Source organism: Heteronotia binoei, chromosome 7 (genome assembly GCF_032191835.1).
Source record: "Heteronotia binoei isolate CCM8104 ecotype False Entrance Well chromosome 7, APGP_CSIRO_Hbin_v1, whole genome shotgun sequence".
NCBI classification, from domain to species: Eukaryota; Metazoa; Chordata; class Lepidosauria; order Squamata; family Gekkonidae; genus Heteronotia; species Heteronotia binoei.
The window spans coordinates 12,885,654-12,897,193 of NC_083229.1; the positions used below are offsets into that span (position 1 = coordinate 12,885,654).

Genomic DNA, 11,540 nt, shown 5'->3' on the forward strand with positions numbered 1-11,540 from the left:
AAAAAGCCCTGCTTCAAAGGATGTTAGGGACCTGAGTTCGATTCCAGCAGAAACTGGGTTCAGGTAGCCAGCTCAAGGTTGACTCAGCCTTCCATCCTTCCGAGGTTGGTAAAATGAGCACCCAGCTTGCTGGGGGTAAAGTACAGATGACTGGGGAAGGCAATGGCAAATCACCCCATTAAAAAGTATTCCATGAAAACATTGTCATTCAACGTCAACTCAGAGTTGGAAACGACTGGTGCTTCCACAGGAGACTACCTTTACTTTTTAAGAGGAGATTTTATTTAAAAAAAACACCTTTGCAACTTAATTTGAAGAAGATATTGGATTTATATCCTGCCCTCCACTCTGAAGAGTCTCAGAGAGGCTCACAATCTCCTTTACCTTCCTCCCCCACAACAGACACCCTGGGAGGTGGGGCTGGAGAGGGCTCTCCCAGCAGCTGCCCTTTCCAGGACAACCTCTGCCAGAGCTATGACAGACTCAAGGCCATTCCAGCAGGTGCAAGTGGAGGAATGGGGAATGAAACCCGGTTCTCCCAGATAAGAGTCCGCACACTTAACCACTACACCAAACTGGCTCTCCTAACCCTGCAGTTTTTCTTTGTAAATTTAAAAACTGAAAACCACAGTGGAATCTAACGGTGACAAAGGAAGCTCTTGGAATCCATTCACAGTTGGATTTCAACTGGGTTTTCCTCTGCACAGCCCTCTTCCTCCTTGAAAACCTTCTGGAGGATCACCCTCATGCTCTCCCTACCTCTAGACTTCCATTGTCTCCCAACCAGGAAATAAATGACTGGGTTGATGCTGCTATTTAAACAGGCTAAGAGAACGGCACCAACTACCATGTATAATGGTAAATAATTAAGACCAGAGAGGATGTACATGACGTTCAGCGGGAAAGCAAAGAGGAGGAAGAAGAGAAGAGTAAACAAGACAATGGTCAAAAGCCTTCCCCTTCGACGCTGCTGTGTTTTAAAGCAGACTTTGATGAACAGGGACGCAGTGGCAATTGTCACAACCGGGAGGCAAAGCACGGCATTCACAATAAACTGGCAAAATTCTCCAGTTGTTGCTGCATACGGATTCAAGCTTTTGAGAGTGCAGGTAATTGCAGTCAGCAGGATGGAGAGGACCCATATAAGTGCACATACGATGGTGGATAAATGTGGTGGCCGGCGGCATCGGTGCCAAAGGGGGAAGAAGACGGCCACGCACCTGTCGATGCTGACGGCCGTCAGAAGGAATTGACTAGCGCTGTACGTTGATAGGAGTAGGAACACGAGCACTGGAGTCATAATGGGAGGATCATACTGGAATAAAGTCCTGACATTAACAACGAGAAATGCAACTGACAGAAGGACCCCCAAATCAGCAATGGCCAAGTTCAGGATGTAGGTGCTGAAAGGATTCCTCTTAATGCGGAAGCCAAGAAGCCAGATGATTATCCCGTTCCCTACGGCTCCGAAAAGGCAGATGACCACTAGGGAGATGCCAAAAACTTCATTGATGATATTTTCTCTTCCATAATAAGTGGTATTCTGAGATAAAATGTCTCCTGAAGCATTCTCGTAATTGATATTGTCATTTGGGAAAGAAGAGTATGCATAATCAGGGTCATCGTAATAATCCAAGGCAGCATCCATAATAGAAAGGGTTATCAGGCTGATGTTTGTTGCGATGCTCAATTTCTTCTTCTGGGATTTCTGTCTTGACTTGTCTTCACATTTCTGTTAGGAGAAAGGAAACAAAGAACACTTCAATTCTTGTTTGGGAAACGCATGTCTCAAAGTTTGTGGCTGGGGTTGCTGAAGTTTGCAGCCTCATGTTCTTGAAAGCCATTTCAAAATGGCTTCTGGTTGCTCCATCATGGCTTCCACCTTATGGAACAGCCTGCCTAAGGAGGTAAGGCTTGACACAAACTGTGCAATGTGGATTTATTCAAGAGCTCTTATCTGCACATCTAATAGGCTTGTGTTGTACAAAATGGGGTTACAAACTTACCTGAAGAAATGGTCACGGACTGTGGTCTATGCCTTTGCATATTATTATTATTATTATTATTATTGTCATTATTATTGTTGTTATAATTATATTTATGAATTGACTCATCCTACCCAATACCGGGCTCTAGGCGATGTACAACAAAAATGACACGCGACAATCAATAAAAGCAATAAATTAAAAGCAATCACAACGCAATAGCTTACTGCATGTAGGATCGTATTTTGTAATTCTTGTACTGCTTAATGCTTTAACTTAATACTTATGCTACGTTTCAGGTCTTTCTGGTTCCAGACTCCTACAAGCTGTGGTTATTGAATGTCGTCTCATTTTTGTGTGTGAGAGAGAGATGGCGCACGATGCCTTGAGCCCCTCTGAGAAAGCTTTACAATAAATAATGGAAATAAATAGCTATAATATATTACTGCTGAGGTTAATTTGAAATAAAGGCCATTGCTCTTTCATTTCCCCCCAGACTTTAATATACATCCATGTTAATTGCTGTATAATTCTACCCAAGAATTAGGGTTGCCAAGTCCCCTATGTTCTCTGGCGGGGGACTTTCATGAGTGTGCGAAGTGCGTGCGCGGCATGATGACGTCACCCAGAAGTGATGTCATCGCGCCGTCACCGTTGCTCGTGGCTGCTCTAGGCATTTCAGGGAAAACTCTATGGTTTTCCCAGAAGCTCTAGCCATTTGGGAGGGCAAAAGTCTATGGTACCTATTGTACCATAGAGTTTTTCCTTCCCAAATGGCTAGAGTGTCCGGGAAAAGTGTAGAACTTTCCCGGAAACACCTAGAGCAACTGCGAGTGATGCCGCCAGCGGGATGACATCAATTCTGGATTATGTCATCACATATTTCAGCATAACCGGACTGGGGGCTTGGCAGCCCTACCAGGAATCCACCCATGGCTTTCAGTTATTGCGACTACACTCTAAACACCTGCAGACTGGTTGCTGGTTGGTGCCATAATCAGATTCTGCGCACACTCCATGTGTGTGAATCGACCCGGGGGGGGGAGTGCAGGTGAAGTGTTCGGCCTGGGGCACTAGAACCCCTAGCACCGGGCCTGAGCTCAGGAAGGATGACCCCAGAGCACAATAATTTATGCAGTAGCTCACAACTTTGATGCCAGTAGCTCACAAAGCAGAATTCTTGCTCTTAGAGGGAACACTGCTTACCAGTATTGCTAAATGTTCCCGAACAAAAGCAGATTTGCACAAAAAGACAGTGTCCTTCCAACAAAATACCTTTCATCTTTCTTTTGGATCATTGTGCAAAATAAAGAAAAGTCAGTGCCGCGCTTACCTGTCCTAGGTCTAAAGTGATGTTTACTTCATCATCCTTCAAACCTTGGGAGAGAGAAGGACTCTGCCACCAACACTCTGTCCCATCTCCAGCATTGGTTATTGGGTGGGCTTTGTCGGGATCAGCAGTATAGCAGTAGTCACGAAACTGGCCCTGAAACAGAAATTTTACAAAAAGACATAAAAATAAACAGCATGAGCCTGAGACGGATTTTTACTGAACCAGCATTAGATCATTCAAAAATGCTTCTGAACGATCTAGTCATTTACTGTAATTCCTTCTGCGATGTTTGAAAGAGACAAGGTCGGTCAGAGGTTGCACCTACTTCTTCCCTTCTGCTCAGAACCTATAATACAGACGCCCTCCTGAAAAACAGAATCTGTGACATAACCAATATTCAATTTAGAGACAGAAAGGAAGAGCAAGAGTTGATTTCTCACCAAAGTGGTAAGCAAGAAGTCACTAACTCCTGATGATTCATGGATTAAGAAAGAAAAAGAATATTTCATGGTGAAAACAACATAGACCCTTCCCTGGTAACCATCTTTCAGCATAACCTTCCAGACTTCTGTTTCCAGGAAATACTCATTCCCAACATACACATAGATGCCCTGGATGGGACTCTCCAACACTCACACCCCATCCCACCTGTCAAACTTGATAAGGTTTTAGCAAGTTACCAGCTATTAGGCTTTTAGGAGAGTCGTTTCTACTTAACTAGGTCACTTGGTGATCTGAAGACAAGGCCCGGTAATGTTTTCTAACATGTATATCAAAACATTCTCCAGGGACAGAAAATATTTCAGTTATTTAAAGTACATTCCACAAGAGCTGGCAACAAAGGCAGCGAATGGAAGCGGAGGGAAAACAAGTCATTGGATAAAGCTTTCCCCTTCGCTTCACATTGGTAATAGCTGCAGACAAGCATTCCACACTAGCTTGTCTGATATGAACATATGAAGCTGCCTTATACTGAATCAGACCTTCGGTCCATCAAAGTCAGTATTGTCTGCTCAGACTGGCAGCGGCTCTCCAGGGTTTCAAGCTGAGGTTTTTTATGCCTACTTGCCTGGATCCTTTTTAGTTGGAGATGCCGGGGATTGAACCTGGGACCTTCTGCTTCCCAAGCAGATGCTGTACCACTGAGCCACAGCCCCTCCCTGTGCTTCTCCAGGGTCTCAAGCGGAAGTTTTTCATGCCTACTTGCCTGGACCCTTTTTAGTTGGAGATGCCGGGGATTGAACCTGGGACCTTCTGCTTACCAAGCAGATGCTCTACCACTGAGCCACCATCCCTCCCCAGGATATAAAGGTAAAGGTAGTCCCCTGTGCAAGCACTGGTCGTTTCCGACTCTGGGGTGACATTGCATCACAACATTTTCACGGCGGACTTTTTATGGGGTGGTTTGCCATTGCCTTTCTTCGTCATCTACACTTTATCCCCAGCAAGCTGGGTACTCCTTTGACCGACCTGTATGGAAGGCTGAGTCAACCTTGAGCCGGCTACCTGAACCCATCTTCCACTGGGATCGATCTCAGGTCATGAGCAGAGCTTGGACCGCAATACTGCAGCTTGACCGCTCTGTGCCATGGGGCTCTTGTCTGATATACACATGCCTTAATCCTAGTAGGCTAGGGCCCATGTTTAAAATTTGGCTGGAATTCATCGTCAAAGTAGGTGGGCGTGTCTTAACGATCACATCATCTGCATCTCCTAAAGCAGAGATGGTGACATCATTTGTCATGAGGGCCACATCGGACATAAATGTCACTCTGTCGAGCCAGGTAATGTGTGCCATAAAATGTAAAGCCAGGTACCAGAGATACAAATTTTATAAGGGACACACAGGCAAACTCAACTAACAGTACTATTATTTCACTCAAAATACAAACCTGCTTGAAATAGGGTTGCCAAGTCCAATTTAAGAAATATCTGGGGACTTTGGGGGTGGAGCCAGGAGACTTTGGGGATGGAGCCAGGAGACACTAGGGAAGGAGCCAAGATCAAGGCTGTGACAAGCGTCATTGAACTCCAAAGGGAGTTCTGGCCATCGCATTTAAAGGGACGGCACACCTTTTCAATGCCTTCCTTCCATAGGAAATAATGAAGGATAGGGGCACCTTCTTTCGGGGCTCATAGAATTGGACCCCCTGGTCCAATCTGTTTGAAACTTGGGGGGTATTTTGGGGAGAGGCACTAGATGCTATACAGAAAATTTGGTGCCTCTACCTCAAAAAACAGCCCCCCCAGAGTCCCAGATACCCGCGGATCAATTCTCCATGATTTTCTACGGGAATAAATCTCCATAGGGAATAATAGAGTTCCCAGCAGACATTTCCCTCCCCTCCCCCTGCTTCCTGATGACCCTGAAGCGGGGGGAGGGCCTCCAAACCGGGGGATCCCCTGCCCCCACCTGGGGATTGGCAACCCTAGCTTGAAACATTAACACTCACACAGTATTTCCTTAAAGTATCTCCTTGATATCCACCCTCCCATTTCCACTGCCCATTATGCATTAGTACTCCTTGATGCCCACCCTCCCACTTTGTGTTATGGGGTGGTTTGCCATTGCTTTCCCCAGTAATTTACACCAGGGTTGTCAAACCTGAGTTCGATTCCAGCGGAAACTGGGTTCCATGAAAACTTTGTCATTCAACGTCAACTCAGAGTTGGAAACGACTGGTGCTTCCACAGGAGACTACCTTTACCTTTTAAGAGGAGATTTCATTTAAAAAAAAACCTTTGCAACTGAATTTGAAGAAGAAGATATTGGATTTATATCCCACCCTCCACTCCGAAGAGTCTCAGAGCGGCTCACAATCTCCTTTACCTTCCTCCCCCACAACAGACCCCCTGTGAGGTAGATGAAGATACTGGATTTATATCCCGCCCTCCACTCCGAAGAGTCTCAGAGCGGCTCACAATCTCCTTTACCTTCCTCCCCCCCACAACAGACACCCTGTGAGGTAGATGAAGATACTGGATTTATATCCCGCCCTCCACTCCGAAGAGTCTCAGAGCGGCTCACAATCTCCTTTACCTTCCTCCCCCATGACAGACACCCTGTGAGGTAGATGAAGATACTGGATTTATATCCCGCCCTCCACTCCGAAGAGTCTCAGAGCGGCTCACAATCTCCTTTACCTTCCTCCCCCACAACAGACCCCCTGTGAGGTAGATGAAGATACTGGATTTATATCCCACCCTCCACTCCGAAGAGTCTCAGAGCGGCTCACAATCTCCTTTACCTTCCTCCCCCCCACAACAGACACCCTGTGAGGTAGCTGAAGATACTGGATTTATATCCCGCCCTCCACTCCGAAGAGTCTCAGAGCGGCTCACAATCTCCTTTACCTTCCTCCCCCACGACAGACACCCTGTGAGTAGATGAAGATATTGGATTTATATCTCGCCCTCCACTCCGAAGAGTCTCAGAGCAGCTCACAATCTCCTTTACCTTCCTCCCCCATAACAGACACCCTGCAAGGTGGGTGGGGCTGGAGAGGGCTCTCCCAGCAGCTGCCCTTTCAAGGACAACCTCTGCCAGAGCTATGGCTGACCCAAGGCCATGCCAGCAGGTGCAAGTGGAGGAGTGGGGAATCAAACCTGGTTCTCCCAGATAAGAGTCCACACACTTAACCACTACACCAGACTGGCTTTCCAGTCTGAGAATGAGCTAGTGTAAGGAGAGATTTTCACATACCTGTGAAGGGTCAGCAGTCTTCAGCTATGGTGACTGGAAGAGAGTTGCAGAGAATAGCCATCATGGTTTGCAGTAGAACAGCTGGTTATCCAGTAGCCCCTTAGACACCAACAAGAGTTCCTGGGTATGAGCTTTCAAGAGTTGGAGCTCCCTTCTTGAGATACCGGTGGATTTCCACTCCAATCAGCGGAATGTGGTGCCTTCAATAAAGATAGCTCCAGAGGTTAGTCTTCCTCAATGGAAGATGGCAACAGTCCATTGTCCTGTGCTGGAAGGGCAGCGGACTTGCAGAGACTTTTCCAGCTCTCACTGAAAAGGGGAAGTGTTTGCTGTTCTGTACACTCAGTTCATGTTGTATAAGACATCCTACAGTTAGCTTGACAGGATCATATGACAAAATGTTCTTATCTTAGATGTCAAGACAGTCTTCGGTGAAAGATGGAGGAGACGTTTGCAATGGGAGGCTTATGTCCTAATAAGGCGCTCTGGGCCCAGATCCAATGATGTTTTTTCCCTTGGTTACATTAATATTCTGCCTTACTGTTTCTATTTTCAATCTCTCCAACTAGATTATCATGTGAAATAAAAATGCATAGAGCATGTCGGGATCATTAGACGGAGCATAACTCTTGAATGAAGTTGGGAAATTCCTGGAGATGCGGGGATGGAACCTGGGGAGGGTGGGGTTTGGGGAGGGGAGGGGCATCAGCTAGGTATATGACATACAACCCTCCCTGCAAAGCAGACATTATCTCCAGGGAAACTGACCTCTGTTGGACATTCTCCAGGGAGACTGACCTCTGTTGGACATTCTCCAGGGAGACTGACCTCTGTTGGACATTCTCCAGGGAGACTGACCTCTGTTGGACATTCTCCAGGGAGACTGACCTCTGTTGGACATTCTCCAGGGAGACTGACCTCTGTTGGACATTCTCCAGGGAGACTGATCTCTGTTGGACATTCTCCAGGGAGACTGACCTCTGTTGGACATTCTCCAGGGAGACTGACCTCTGTTGGACATTCTCCAGGGAGACTGACCTCTGTTGGACATTCTCCAGGGAGACTGATCTCTGTTGGACATTCTCCAGGGAAACTGACCTCTGTTGGACATTCTCCAGGGAGACTGACTTCTGTTGGACATTCTCCAGGGAGACTGACTTCTGTTGGACATTCTCCAGGGAGACTGACCTCTGTTGGACATTCTCCAGGGAAACTGACCTCTGTTGGACATTCTCCAGGGAGACTGACCTCTGTTGGACATTCTCCAGGGAGACTGACCTCTGTTGGACATTCTCCAGGGAGACTGACCTCTGTTGGACATTCTCCAGGGAGACTGACCTCTGTTGGACATTCTCCAGGGAGACTGACCTCTGTTGGACATTCTCCAGGGAGACAGATCTCTGTAGCCTGGAGATTGGTTGTAATTCCAGGAGATCTTCATGCTGCACCTGAAGGGATGGCAACCCCAAGGAGAAACTTTGCAATTGCTACCTGCCAGGTTCTGTACTGTAGGCACCCTTCACACAGAGAGAGTGATACAATGGTCCTTTGAGAACCCACTCTGCCTTTACAAAGAATGAGCTAGAGCCTTGTGAGAAGGCCCGGGGCTAGACTTTTCTGTGCCACAGACTGAATAGCACTCTGCCCCCCCCCCCATATCATAATCATGCGTGCACAGTGTGCGTGTGCCCTGATAACATCACTGATTATGTCACTGGACACCCCCCCCCCTTCGCCCAGGCTTTCTGAGTCTCGGGGAGCCCAGGCGAAGACAGAACATGGCCGTGGCAGCTCATGCGGCGCCCCCTCTCTTCACCCAGGCTCCCTGAGTCTTGGGGAGCCTGGGCGAAGAGAGAACGCGGCGGCAGCTTGCACGCCGCCCCCCCTTCGCCCAGGCTTCCCGAGTCTCATGGCTGATGGCTGGGGCTGATGGGAGTTGTAGGCAAAAAACATCTGGAGAGCTACCATTGGTCACCCCTGTCATACACAACAGAAAGCTTAAGACTGGCTAATAATATAAAAATAAGCAAAAAGCCTTTTTACAGAAATGCTGGGAACCCCTTCTCCAAGCTACGATAAATAATGACATGAGGAAATTCTGGGCCTTGATTTTAGACTCTGTGTGTAGGAAAGGCTTCATAAGTAGCTCGATAACAGTAAATACTTGGTTTGAACATTTTTTTGAAGATTCTTCAGGAGAATAGAGTTAATAGCAAAGGGGTGGTGGCTCAGTGGTAGAGCACTGCTTGGGAAGCAGAAGGTCCCAGGTTCAATCCCCGGCATCTCCAACTAAAAAGGGTCCAGGCAAATAGGCATGAAAAACCTCAGCTTGAGACCCTGGAGAGCCGCTGCCAGTCTAAGTAGACAATACTGGCTTTGACGGACTGAGGGTCTGATTCAGTAGAAGGCAGTTTCATATGTTCGTATGTTCAGTTCTGTAGAAGAATCTGACCTAAGCTTCGAAGATGGTTTAGAGTGGCCTCCGGTACAAGCGGCAGAGGTTGAATCCCTGATAGCGCTAATCAAACTGGAGAAAGCCCCCAGGCCTGATGCCATCCCTCCTGAAGCTATTAAGGCATTTCTTGAGTGGGGGGGGGGTCCCTTTTTTAACTGCCCTATTCACTGTAATTGATAGGACAGGCTCGATGCCTGAAACTTGGACAAATGCAATAGAGGTCCCTATCAGGGGACGCTTTGTAGAAAAAAAAAAATAGGTGGTGGAGCTCATCCAGGGATTGTTATGCAGCTGCACCTACTATTCAATGGACAAAGTGGGGTGGAGGAGGGGGAACCCTCAGGAAGGTTCAGGAGCTGTGCTCCTGTGAGCTCCTGCTGAATCTGAGGCCTGGTCCCTATATTCAAAAAAGGACATTGTCAGCTTCCTAGCAATTATAGACTTTTGAAAGCTAATATCCTGAATTCCTATTGGCCGCTAAGGCGTTACTGGGCTCAAATCTAGCTCTTCTACTGCAAACCAACACAGTTACCCTCTGCGACTAGTCGACGTGAGATTTGCACATACTTTTGAGTAAGACCAAAACCTCAGGCTGAGGGAAGGAAGACAGTGGAACTCGATCTTCTGCTGTGGTGGCAAGACTTGTGCGGGAAATTTTTCACCCTGAGTCCTCAGGGAAAAATAAAGTCTATCGGTCTTGAATCTCCTTACATGTAAAAAGTGATCTGACACCTGATTTTATCCCCTCCAGCAGCCTGCTGTCTTCATGTGACAAGACAAGATGCTCTTTCCTTAGGCGCCCGTTGGTAGAAGGAGGAGTCTCTCGGGGTATCTTTAAAAAGCCATCTGGAAAATAACCGGCTGGCCGCTGATAAGAAAAGTGACACCGTCTCCCTGATCAGAACCCTTTATCAAGTAAAGTGCATTAATTTGATTCTTATCCTCCTTTTCCATCGTAGTGCTTAAAACAACTGACAGTCAAAGGTTCCCACAGAAACGTAGCAAACATACGAAACATCGCCTGGAAAATAAATCTCAGCTGAGAAGTCTAGAACTTATCTATGGGAATAGGTGAGTTGACGAACCTCCCAGAGTGGCAGCAACATCTGAGTAGTGCAGATTTAGGCTTAGAGTTTGAAATTCACACCTGGAGACCCAGGGTCAAATCCTCATGCAGCCATGACATTCACTGGGTGGCCCCCCAGTCATTTGATGTCTCTCAGCCTGTTACGTATTGTGTTTTACTGGGTTTTTGTTGCCTGAGCTTGAGACAGGCACTCCTTGCAAACCAGGATCCTGAAGCCTGGAATAACTGACCAATCAGGATGCTAGGCATGTAACAACTTGTAATAAAGAGAGGAAAAAGAAGGGATCTGGAGTGAGCCAATAGGAGTAACTGTTGCCTGCTACAGGGGCATGGTTAACCATGGCCAGATAGTATATAGTTGCAGTTTTGCCTGTGTTCCTCTATGACTGTTTCTTCTTGCAATAAAGTGTTCTTGGTTGATTCAGAGCTGACTAAACTCACTTTATTTCACTCTAATAGATTTATTCAAAGGGTAAAACAGAGGCATCTGAGAGGAAGGAAAGGTGATTGTAAACTGCTTTGAGACGCCTTCATCATCATCATAGAGGAAAAAAGATAAAGGCAATCCCCTGTGCAAGCACCAGTCATTTCCAACTCCGAGGTGACGTCGCATCATGACATTTTTACGGCAGACTTTTTTTATGGGGTGGTTTGCCATTGCCTTCCCCAGTCATCTACACTTTCCCGCCAGCAAGCTGGGGACTCATTTTACCAGCCTTGGAAGGATGGGAGGCTGAGTCATCCTTGAGCTGGCTACCTGAACCCAACTTCCTCTGGGATCGGACTCAGGTCATGAGCAGAGCTTGGAATGCAGTACTGCAGCTTGACCGCTCTGCACCACAGGGCTGCCTTTCTAGGGCATAGTCTAGGATAAAACTGAGATGGATGGAAACAGAAAAAACTGGGGGGAAAGGGATATGTCAGAAGCCCCGCTTCTGTTGAGATGTGATGTCCTGTTGCAACAGAAGAGCTGGCTT

The 11,540-nt window shown here is 47.0% G+C and overlaps 1 protein-coding gene across 1 annotated transcript; it reads right to left on the reverse strand.

Moving 5' to 3' along the window:
- Window positions 1–670: 670 nt before the first annotated feature.
- Window positions 671–5,080, reverse strand: LOC132574850 (mas-related G-protein coupled receptor member H-like). Its single transcript, XM_060243081.1, has 3 exons — window positions 5,012–5,080; window positions 3,319–3,471; window positions 671–1,732 (listed from the first exon to the last, which is right to left on the reverse strand). Exons 1-3 carry the CDS (start codon window positions 5,078–5,080, stop codon window positions 671–673), a joined length of 1,284 nt encoding a protein of 427 aa, XP_060099064.1.
- Window positions 5,081–11,540: the final 6,460 nt, after the last annotated feature.